Source organism: Colobus angolensis, unplaced genomic scaffold, assembly GCF_000951035.1.
Source record: "Colobus angolensis palliatus isolate OR3802 unplaced genomic scaffold, Cang.pa_1.0 Scaffold142, whole genome shotgun sequence".
In the NCBI taxonomy this organism is placed as follows: Eukaryota; Metazoa; Chordata; class Mammalia; order Primates; family Cercopithecidae; genus Colobus; species Colobus angolensis.
In genome coordinates, this window is record NW_012114511.1 from 224,434 (window position 1) to 236,420 (window position 11,987).

The 11,987-nt window shown below is 55.3% G+C and overlaps 1 protein-coding gene across 1 annotated transcript; it reads right to left on the reverse strand.

Moving 5' to 3' along the window:
• Positions 1–2,803: 2,803 nt before the first annotated feature.
• LOC105507016 (serine/arginine repetitive matrix protein 1-like) lies at positions 2,804–10,650 on the reverse strand. Its single transcript, XM_011935358.1, has 4 exons — positions 10,593–10,650; positions 4,410–4,511; positions 3,575–4,089; positions 2,804–3,191 (listed from the first exon to the last, which is right to left on the reverse strand). The coding sequence occupies exons 1-4, from the start codon at positions 10,648–10,650 to the stop codon at positions 2,829–2,831; spliced, it is 1,038 nt and encodes a 345-aa protein (XP_011790748.1). The 3' UTR covers positions 2,804–2,828.
• Positions 10,651–11,987: the final 1,337 nt, after the last annotated feature.

Genomic DNA, 11,987 nt, shown 5'->3' on the forward strand with positions numbered 1-11,987 from the left:
CTGTGCGTCTGTGACCATAGGATGCAGGGTCTGAGGCCAGACGGAGGACACTTCCCGGGAGTTTGGGCTGGGGAGGCTCAGTGACTTCTGCCTTCTTCCAAGCTGAGATCTCCCTCCATGAAATGATCTTGGTCATGGGCAGAGGAACATGGGGAAGCACAGTTGCCCAGCATTTGCCCTCAGCCCCACCTTTACCACGTTTCTTGGAGTCTCCAGTAGAAAATCCCTCCTTTCAAGGAGATATTCAGGTGCTGCAGCATGCTAGGGAGTGTCCCTTCACACACCATTCTCCTTTTAGCTGTCTTATCCCATAGAACAGCCTGAATGCAGACAGCATGGGGGCACGCGCGCACACGCACATCCTATACATCCATGCGGAGATGCTGTGCACACACATGTACTCACTGCACTATGGAGGTGCTGAGTTTAGGCATATGTGTGCTACTTGGCATGAACGCCAGCTGGCACGGGGTAGGAGGTGTGTTCTAACCCCGCCACATGTCAGGCCAAGGTGGGAAGCACAGTGCGTCTCTGGGCAGAGACTTAGAAATGAATGATCTGTCTGGGCATCCGGAGGAGGTTGGGACTCACAGCCCCCTCACTTCCCAGAGGGACCAAAGTGACTCTTCGGGCCATCCCCCAGTGGGGACTGTTTTGTGAGCAGCACTCACTGCTTAGTCTGAGGGGCCGTATCCTCACTGTTAGTGCATTTAATGCAGTTATTGAGCACCTGCTGTGTGCCCCTCTGGGCCCAAACCTCTGGCAGGGCTCCAGGCAGGCACAATAGTCCCTTTATTTGGTGATCTTGATGCCTGCTGTGTAGATGGAAAAGCCCTCAGACTGTTTCAGGTGAAGCCCCGTATCCTCAGGGGACCTGAGACCCAAAGAGGGGCTGGGGCTAGTGGGGCCTGCTGGCAGAGTCTGTTCTGCTGGACCTGGGCAGCACCGAGTGATCAAGGAGTGAGGAGGCAATTGATTGTGAGGAGGCTGTGACCTGATCTTGGGCATTGGCTGGGGAAGAGACCTGGACATGCTCTCTGTTCTTCCCCAGCTACACTCTCTCACTGGCCATTGTCCCATTCAAGATAGGGGCTTCTTGCACACTCATGGACATGTCACACACACAGGACGGAAAACAGCACTCTTTCAGGAGTCAGCAGAGGCTTTGTGTTCCCCCAGCTGTGCTGGGTGACCTGTGTTTGCCTCAAGGTAAAGGCTTGATCTGCCTTGAGCCTCAGTTCCCACGTCCAACACCGGACTCTGCCTGCTGCTTCAGCGTCCAGCTCACTTGCTGATAGGACAGGAAGAGAGGAGGGAAGGGGGCTTAGTGGAGCTGGAACCATGTGCCCTGTTCCCCACCCCTCCCTGACCACACAAAGCCAGCAATGATTCTGTGATGTTCAAGAATTTTGGAGTTTAGGGTCCTGGCTGGGCGGAGCAGAAGAACCTGGGCTGTTGTGGGGTTGAAGTAGTCACCACGAGGACCCTTCCTGAAGCCTAGCTCACTAAAAACAGCCTATGCCCAAGAATGGTTTAGTAATGTAATTTGGGAAGGGTGGTTGGAAGGCTCTTGTGGGTGGGGGGCATCCTTCTACCCACCCATGGGGGCACCCTGCTCTAATCTTGCTCCCAGAATCAAGGTATTTTAGGAAAAAGGAAGGAATGTGCCATGACCTGCCACCAGGGCTATCCATGACTCTCTGGGACATTCCAGCCCTAAGCCTCTTAGTCCGTGGAGAAGTTCAAACTTGAAAACCCAGTTTTGGGAGTGCAGGTTTGGACCACCTACCTCTTTCTGCCTGATCTAATACCCCCTCCCCAATAAAAGCTCCTGTTTCTTTGAATACAGCAATTACTGGGTAAGTGGGGAGGAGGGTGCTCAGGTAGGGGCTGGAAAGACCTCACTGGCTCCTTTAGGCTTCCTGGGACCCCAGTCTGAGGCTTCCTGCCAATTGGGGATCCCCAGCCTGTCCCGGGGAGAGCCAGGATGTATTTGGGCAGGACTGCCGCCAGTGAAGCACAGATGGGAATATGGAACTCAGGACTCTGTGCTGTGGGCCGCTCAGTCAGCGGCTGGTAGGACCTATGGCTCTCCCTGGCCCATCTCTCACCTAAGTCCATGGAGCTGTCTGGTTCCTGAGAATGGCTGAGCTGTGGGGAAGAAGACTGGGAAGGACGTAGCAGCTGGTCGCACAACTCGGGAGCAGAGGGGCAACTTATGGATGCACCATAGTCTCCTCTTCCCAGCGGTTGATTTCATGGGAGAAGAGCACCCTGAGCCTGTCTGGTGACCTCTGCATCCTAGAGTCCAGACAGCCTGGTCTCCACGCCCCAGCCCACCTCTTTTCCTTTCCCTGAAAGAGAGGCGGGAGGCCCAAAGCAGCCCTGGGAAAGGGCACGGGGACAGCAAGTCTTCTGTGCTGCCCCTGCTGCCTGTAGCTTTTGCCCTGACTACCCTAGACCTGAACCCTAGACCTGAATCCTCCCCCAGTGGACAGCAACCTGGGATTTCCTCCCTCTGACCCTGGTGGCTTTCAGAGGTCACAGGGATATCAAGAGAATACACAAGCCTTAGTTTTTCAGAAAAGTGGACTAAATATTTGTAGATTCAGGGAATTCCTAAATCGGAAAAGCTTGGGACCCGGATTCCAGCCTGGGGTTCCCATTACTGCGATACCGGCTTTGGGGCCCTTTGCTGCGGGAGAATAGGCTCCAATTTACGAAGCTGGTCAATTTCAGAAATCCGAGACCCGGTTCTTGAGAAACGGCTGCAGTGCTCTGGGACCCTGCGTCAACAACCAAACCCGGGAGAAACCGCCGTGATGTCTTTATTGGACGTTACGAAGGGAATCTGGGGTTTCTCTCCTGGGAAGAAAAAGCCCGACCTGTGCCGGCGAGGGCAGGCCGCCATGGGCTGGGGGCATCTCCAAGCGCTGCGACGGCACGTCGGGGTCTGGGGCGAAGAGAGCCAGGGTGCGGACCGATGTCTGCTGCTTTTCTGCGGCATTGCTGCCCGAACGAACGAACGAACGAATGAAGCGGTTTCGTTTAGGAAAAATACCCTCTTGAAGCGAAGCCACGGCCGAAGTCCCGGGCCACGCAGAGGGGCCAGCACTTCCATGGGTGGTGGGGCACTCTATCCCTGGACGCAGCGGGGAGCAGCGGGCGGCCCTCTCTCCTGCCCACTTCTCCTGGGGGTGGGGATGGGGGCCCTGCGTCCCGCGCCGCCGCGAGGGGCTGCCACGAGCTTCCCAGGTTGTGCCCTTCGCGGGGCCGTGGCCCATGCCCCCGAGGCTGCTACCCTCTTGGGGTGCCCGGAGCTAAAGCAGAGGGTTGATCCCACCAGTTAGGTGGGGTAGCACCCGGTGACGGCGGCTATGATTGTGCCCTGGGTGCAGGAACCAGCTCCTCACGCTGCCTCGAAGGCTCCTGACCTTCCGCGCCTTGCGCTGTCCGGCACTGCCGGCTGGACCCACACACGCCAGAAGCAAACTGCGCAGGACTCGGCCGCCACCTCCCTGCGCCCCTCCAGCGCGGAGACCCTGCGCCCCTAGCCCAGCGTCTCTTACCCCACCTGGGCAGCGCTGTGTCTGCGGCTCGTTGGCTCCGGGCTCGCCCGCCGCGGACTCTGGCTCAGGTTTCGGCTCCGGCTGTGGGACCGGGATCCAGCTCTGGCTCTGGCACTGCACGGTTCTTCGACCCCTGCTGGTTCGCTACATCCCAGCGCGCGAGGCCGGGGCTGCCTCGGCTCGGCCCGCTCCTCCTGCCGCCGCCGCCCGTCGCCCGCGGGGAAGGCGGGGACACCGGCCGGGAGGCGGGAAGCGGGGGAGGGGAAGCTAGGCGCTCGCCCGGACCTGCGGGGAGAGGGACGGCGCGCAGTCCCGCCGGCTAGGGGTCCCGGCCTCCCTCGGGGCGCAGGCTGGGGTCCGCGTGCCTGGCGGCCGGGTATCGAGGCCCGGGAGCACGTCCTGGGACCTCCGTGGAGGCGCCCGGCCGCATGCGGACCAAGCCGCAGCGGGTCCCAGCCTGGCCCTGGCGCACTTTCTCTCCCCGGGCCCAGTTTCCCACCTGACTCGTGAGGGGCTGGCCCTACTTCCGTTTAGACAGGGGCTGGTGGTCGAGTCGGGGGTTTTGAGATAGGACCTTTCTTCTTTCTGCTCAGCCTGCGGGAGGGAGCTGGTCTTGCGTGTTGGCAGGGAGAGTCTGCTGCCCAGAGCGTGGCAGCCAGGGAGGTTTGAGGACAGACCCCAGGGTTTCTGTGTTTGGGGGTAGGGGGTGCTAGGGAGGGGCAACCGCCCGACCTGCCCTGCTTGGGGGATTGCCTCCTTCTCTCTCCTCAGGGGCTGGACTGGTGAGGAAAGGGCAGACCAACCCCTCAGGACAGACACTTCTGGGGCCCCTTGTCCAACCCCTATGCCTGCACATCCCCCAGCGGCCATCCTGCTCCGGGCCTGCGAACGGTGACGCCTCCACCTCCGTGGCCCCGCAGGCCTGTTCCTGGCTGGCTGCCACTGGGAGATGGGCTGGACGCAAGGGAACTGGGAGCCTGCCCTTTGCCCACCCTCAGGCCACAGGGCTCCCCAGCGTTGCCCGGTGGCCAGATAACCCTGTGCGCGAAACCTCATGGGGGAAACCAGTTGGCCGAACCTACTCCTGGTACCCTGAAGTGCCCAGCCTGAGCCTGCTTGCTGCTGGGATTCTGGGATGGGACCACAGGGCAGGTCGAGCTGTGGCCTGACCCTCTCAGGGACGGCCGCGGACGGCCACGGGCTCCAGAGCGACCGTTTCGGGCGCAAGGTGCCGGGAGACGGCAGCGCGGCAGCCGGGCGTGAATGTTTCATGAGGTGCAGTCAGCAGCGGCGCCTCCCTGCCTGGTTCTCGCCGACAGCTGCTGCGGGAGAGGCCGCGACCCGCGCCACCTCGGCGTCCTGCTAGCCGGTGCCTCCAGGGCGGCTTGGCCTGGGAACGCAGAGACCCACGACGCCCTCCCCAACCTCCGAAGTGGGAAGCTGGCCCGACCCAAGCTCACAGAGGCCTCGGCATTCAGGCCTTGCCAGGTGGCCGCTGAACCCTGTCGTGCTGTTCGGGGGGACTCCATACCCTCCTCTCAACCCTCAACAGAGGGCTAATCCCTCTCCAGTGGTGTGTGCCGGGCTCTGTGCACCCGGGGTTGAGTCCCCGATGCCGGCACTAGCGGGACCCTGGACGTGGAGAAAGTGCAGTCTACCGACTTGGACCCTGTGCTGTGGGGATTTTAGCCCCCTACGTCTATTCCCTCCCATTGACTGCTTTATGTGTAAAATGGCTTGTTGGAGGGTCCAGCCCTAGAACTGCTAAGCCGAGAAGCTTCCAATCTTGTCTCTGGAATCTTCCTTCCACTCCAAGCACCAGGGGCATCTTTGGGCATAAATGCAACCGCTGGACCTTACTATGGAGGGCTGCACAGGCACTCCTGGGGTGGCTTTTACTCTGGCCTCTGTAGCAGGAAATCACACCTTCCCCCCTCCCTGCATGCCCCCTCCCTGCATGCTAGCAATTTTCCGAGTTTTGTTCTCATCTCTTATGAGATTTTCTGTATGCACTTGTCCCCAGGCAGGGCCTATGGTGCCAAAAAATGCTGCCTCTGGCACCTGATGGCCTGAGCCCGAATCTTGTCAGTGGCTTTTACTAGTTGTGTGACTTTGGCAAATAACATAACCTCTCCTACCCTAAGCTTCCCCATCTGTGAGATGTGAGAAAAAGAATTCCTGCTTCTTGGGAAATGGATGAGATAATGCAGGTGAGAGGCTTGGTCCTGAGTCCTGTGGACAGAGGGGCTGAATGCCAATGGTGATAGATGCCAGGTTGTTCTTTAAGAGAGTTTGCTCTTGTTTTTGTTTCCTTCTTTCTCCACGGTGGTCATATTGGTTGAGTCTAGGAGGAACAGATCCCTTTTCTGATTTAGTTTATCTGCCCTCATCCCCTGCTTAGGTGCTAGGAAGTTTGGTCCAGGAAAGCTGGCCAGGCTGGTGGGTGGGGCACACCAGGGCCTGAAAGTCAGGAAGTTCTTAGTGAAACTTGGGGGGTACAAAACACACTTTTTATAATCTTATTTTCCCTTCTCTAAAAAGTTTTTTTAGGCCAGGCGCGGTGGCTCAAGCCTGTAATCCCAGCACTTTGGGAGGCTGAGACGGGCGGATCACGAGGTCAGGAGATCAAGACCATCCTGGCTAACACGGTGAAACCCCATCTCTACTAAAAAATACAAAAAATTAGCCGGGCCAGGTGGTGGGCACCTGCAATCCCAGCTACTCCGGAGGCTGAGGCAGGAGAATGGTGTAAACCCGGGAGGCGGAGCTTGCAGTGAGCTGAGATCCGGCCACTGCAGTGCAGCCTGGGTGACAGAGCAAGACTCTGTCTCAAAAAAAAAAAAGAAAAAAGATTTTTTTTTTGCAATTTCCCTTTAGTTTTGACATCTTGGGGAGCATATATTCCCACAGTGGAATCAGGAATCAGAGAGAGAAGAGATTTGGGGCAGGATTCACCAGGAACAGAAGTAGCAGTCACTGTTCCTGAATATCACTTTACTTTTCAGCTTCCAGGTGCCCCATCAAAGAAGGTCAGCAGAATTGGCTGAATTTTCTTTGTCTTTCAGTCCAAACTACTGTGCTTCCTCTAATATAAATTTTTCTCCCTAGTGCAAAATGCTTTGATGAATTTGTCACATGGGTTCATGCTGAACATAATGGGCAAATGTCTGCAGCCACTATTATACAGAGGACCATAACAATTCTTCAGGCAGTGTTTTTTTTTTTTTCTCCAAATCTTAATACCAAGTAAAACTAGGGGGAGTATTCTTTTCCTTCATAGCTCTTATTGCAACAGTATTGAAATTAAATATTTGTGTAATGAGAGATTAAAACCTGTTGCCCCTACCAGTTGTAAGCTTCTTGAGAACAGGGCTGAGCCTCTCTTGGCAACAGCTATAGGACCCTCCCCAGGGTGGGCAAGGGATTTGGTTATGCTGATTGACTGGGTACAGCTTACATGCCCACTCCTGCACCAATCACTTTGTGGAGGAAGAGTGGCTCAGGCCTTTGCTTGGCCAGGATCAGAGGCTGCACCCCAGAATCACCATGCTCCTCCAAGAATCCTGGCATCTATCTGGAACAAGTTCTCTGAGTTGGTGGAGGGAAAGGGTTGGTTTCCAAAGAAGACTCTGCCCTGTGAAGTTTCTCAGGGGGCTGCTGATGGTATGGGTAGCAAGTCCAGTCCAATGTGATGGGGAGGGATTGGCTCTGTTGGGAGAGTCTGAAGTCCATCAGAATTGTTCCTGCACTCATCTGTGGGGAGAGGTGAAGCACTGCCAGAAAGTCGGAGGGGAAGCTCGGAGTCTTGATTACCTGTAGGAATGGGTCCACAGAGTAAGGAAGGGAATGTATTTGTACTCCCTTCTTTATCTGTGAGAGGGAAGAAGTTTGAGGCTTTAAAAGTAGAGAGGACCCCCTAGGATCAGGTAAGATATTAATGTATTTGAGCATTATTCTATTGCACTGTGCAAGTATTGGTAGTCAAAGCAAAATGAGAAGCTATTTGGGCATCTGAAGTATTGTTTTCATTGCAGTCCTCTCAGCATCTGCATGGAATACTGGACAGAACCCTGTCCTGAGACTCTCCTAGAATGGCCTCTCAGGTTGGAAAAAAAGTAGAGAGCACCTGTTTTGTGCCTGTGATTGCAGAGATACAGAGATAGATGGCTCTTGTTCATTTGGGTTGAGTCAAGGAGGCAGACACAGAAATCCATCACATAGTGGGAGCACAGTGTTGGAGAGAAATCTGCAGCCTGCTGTTGAAGTGTCTTGAGTGACACACAGAGGAGTTGGCTGTAACAGGTTTTCTACCACCTGGGGACCCCTCCCTAGGAAAATATAATGTGCAAAGGATCTGAAGTGAGATAAACTGTGGTATGCTTGATAATAAAGGAAGACAGTGTGGCTTCATAATAGCACTGGAACAGATGAGAAGGCAGGGCAACAGATAGGGGAAGAGGAAGTTGGAGAATCAAGTGGGAACCAGATCCCACAGGGCTCCATAATCCTTGATAGGAGGGTGGGATGTTATCCTGAAGGCAAAGAGGAGCAGATGAAGGGTTTGAACAGTGAGAGACCTGGCCAGATGTGTATCTTAAAAGCTCACTCTGCCTGGAGAGAGGAGGATGGATTTGAGGTGAGATGGAAGCATATTATTGCAACATCATTTGCTGAGCTGCCCAGCTTCTCCATCTATCCCTTCATTTCTCCATCAATCCATCAGCCTTTATCCACTCATCTGCCATGAATGCAGGAGGCCACAGCTTGGCATGGGAAATATGAAGGTGAGACATTATGGCCCCTGCCTTTCTGGAGCTGCCCCTCGAAGACCTCAGTTTACCCATCTGTAGGCCTAGTGAGTCTCATGATCACAAGCTCTGCAGCCAGTGCCTTGGCCTCCCTCCAGATGTCTGCCTCCTGCACAGGACACAGAGTGCTCAGGGCCTGAAGGGGCACAGCCACTATCACAGATAGACAATTCGGGGAGCCAGTACAGTGAACAACCCTGTCGGAAGCTTTTAAAGTAATTGCCCCTGCCTGCACTGGCTGACTGGCTGATGGCAGCCTATTAGCCCTGAGTTGGAAATTCTGAATTGTTTCATGATAATTGAACACAGGATTGGAGGCTGGGAGGGAGTGGCCCATGAAATATTTATGTTTCCTCAGTGTTGTGGGCTGCTACCCTTTAGCCTGGGAACCCTGGAAGTATGGGGCTGGTGGCTTCACAGTGACTGCCATTGTTCCTGGGGCCCCTTGGGTCACCTCCCTGTGGGGAGATAGGAGTGCATTTTGTGCAGTTGTAAGGGTGGTTGGGGGCCAGCACTGCTATAGCCTCACTCCATGCTGTGCAACCTGGCACTCCAGTCTCACTCTAGTACCAGAGAGGGAAAAGAACCTGGGGACTTGAGATGCTCTATGTTTATGCCTGGCCCCAGTTCTCCCTGTACTCAAGGCTCCCGGGAGTCAGCCTGGGTGCGAGCGTCAGTTCTGCCCCCTTAGCATTGTGAGCCTTGTTTTCTTAGCCATTCAATGAGGGATGCAGAGTTCTTGCCTCGTAGGGTTGTGAGGGACAGAGATGCCCATATGTGGAGGGCCTGGCCCTCAGCCACAGCTCACGAGATCATCCCAAGCAGCCCTTGGTAGATCCTAGGGTCAGGCCAGGGCTGGCTACAGGAGCCCCTACTGCATCTCCAGGGCTTTGTGGTCTCTTTTCCTCTGCAGATGCTTTGTAGTAGTCTGTGTTTTTCCCTTCTGTGCAAATCCTAAATAAATATTCATGCTAGGAGGGTGTGTGCCAGCCTGGCAGGCATTTCTGGCGGGTGGGGTGCCCTGGAGTCTTGGTAAGGAACCCCATATGCCCACCAGCCCAGGCCTCTGCTCATTAGATTGAGGCTCCGCCATGGCAGAGGAAACTGGTGGGTGGCTCCTGCCTGGCTGCCTGACCTCGGAAGCTGCTCAGGGGCAGCAGGAGAAGGACCCTTGCTATCTGAGCTCTTGGCTTGCCAGCCTACCAGACAGCCCAGTGAGGGGCCCACTTTTCTTACCTTGGAAGGTGGTATTTATTCATCTTGTAGATGAGGAAAATGGAGGCCATACTTCAGTCATTCATTCAACAGGGAATTATTAAGTGCCCACTCTATGTGCTGGCATTGGGTGGGGTGCTGGGGACTCAGGAGTGATGGACAATGCTGGTGCAATTCCTCACAGGGGATCAGATCCAAAGATGAATGCACCTTTAGAATTGGTGCAGGTTTGGAGCCATAGGAGCAGAGAACAAGGAGAGCAAACCGAACCTGGTGGTCAGGGCAGACTTCCTGGAGGAAGTGACCTACTGGCTGAGCACTGAGGGTAGCAGGGGTTTACCCTGAAGCTGGGATGGGGGCAGGGCCATGACAAAGCTAGTGAAGGGCAGGTGCATCTGGATGTTCTCATCTACCTGGGGCTAGGTGCACAACACCCTATGTGCTCTCCTGCCCCTGCTACCATGAGGAGCCTAAAGAGGCACCAAGAAGGGTTTCCATGGCTCCAGGGTGCTGGGTTCCTTGCTGATCATCCTCTCTGGGCTTTATTTTCTCACCTAAAAAATTAGAAGTGAGATTAGTTCTAGCAACAGGGCACGTTTTTCAGATGAAACTTTACTAAGATCCCTAAACAGAGGAATGAAGTGATGCCCTGGTTGCTGTCTGCTCTCCCTTGTAGCCCCTTCTGATGCAACAGACACCCCCGAGGAGCTCCAGAGCTCCCTAGGCCATAGTTTGCAAACTGTAGGAGCCCCTTTAGAGGCTTTCCAGCCCAGCCTCCAAGGGTCCTGGACCCTGGGGATAGCCAAGGCAGCCTCCCTCTTTATCCCTCAGGGACCTGTTTCTTGTGCCTTTTAAATGTCCTGTTAGCCATTTGTGATTGAAGTCAGCAAGCATCTATTGAATACCTACTGGATGCATGCAGAGGGGCTAACACTTTCTGAGCACCAGCTCTGTGCTAGGTCTGAAGTGGGCTCATTGTATCAGGCTATTTCCCCATCACAACTGGCTGCCAGCTCATTGTACACGAGGAACTCAAATTGGTTGAGGCTCGCTGACATGGCTAAAGCCCCAAATAACAGTAATAATAATACCAGCTCGCATGGATTAGGCCCCCAGGTGTGTGTCAGGTCTTTGCAAACATCTTCCTGTACATTAGCTCCTTTAGTTCTCAAAGCAAATCTGTAGAGCAGGGACTGTTTCCATCTTCAAGGATCAAAGAAGTCAAGTTGCAGGGAGGTGAAAGTGCTGCCTGGTGTCTGGGTTGTGTCTGGGGCTGCTCCCTCCCTCCTGCCCTTTGCCAGGGAATCTGAGGCAGCTGCAGCCATGGCCTCCAGGATAGTGGGCTCCCCTCTGTGTTCCTACTGTATATGCAGGGAAACTGAGGCCCAGAGACTCACTCTCCCTGGAATGTGTCTGCTCTCTGGGGCTCCATCTGGCACTGACCTCCATCTTTCTTCATCCTGGCACCGACTATGAAATGAGAACCTGGCGTCTCCCCAGAGACCTTGCCTTACTGGGGACTGTCTGCCTGTCTAGCAGCATTCATCAGGGCACATTGACCTCGACTGGTTGGGCAGAACCATCCTGGTGAGTCCAGGACACAGGGTGGGGTCAGCCCCTCCCATGGAGGCTGGAGCTGGGGGTGCACCTATCTCCCCTTCCCTTGCCTCCTGTTGGATTCTAGCTCACCCTCAGCCCCCCACCTCAAGCCTTGAGTCTTCACAGGCTCCCCCACCCCCTTCTCCAAAACTCCTCAAGTGCCTGTACTTAGGTGTGACTGTCTGAGTGACACGGCCTGGATGCTATTCTTGCCCCAGGGGGAATGCACGGTACTGAGGAACAATGGTGGCATTTCAGGCAGGGTGAAGGGACGCTGAACTTTTGGTGGATAGAGAGACTCCTACCTTGGTATACCTGCAGTGGGGCCTTGGGGCCACTGAGGATGGGGGCTCCCCCTGAGCCTTGGAGGGGAAACTTGTCTGTGCACAGAGCCCAGATCTTTGCCGCGTAGACAAACACAAAGTGAGGGGACGAGTCTTGACAAATGTTTGCCAAGTCCCTGGCTGGCTTGGGAGTCAGGAGTGAGCTTGTTTGGCAGAACAAAGGGGAAAGCAGCCTCCAAGGGGCCATAAATAGCAAGGAAAAGGGAGTGGCCTGGCCTGAAGGCTCCATGGGACCTTGTCTCCAGGCTTGTGTCCTCTGCCAAAGCTGCCATCATCCTCTCCCACGTGCTTTGGGCCAGCTGGCCAGAGCTTGGACCATGTTGGTGGCAACCTTCTTGCTCCACGAGCTGCATCTTCCTGGGAGTCCCTGGGTGCTGGGTCACCTGAGGTGCCTGACAGGCTGGGAGGTCAGTGTGACCTGTACATCCCAAGGTCCCTCTTCCTTTAGCCAG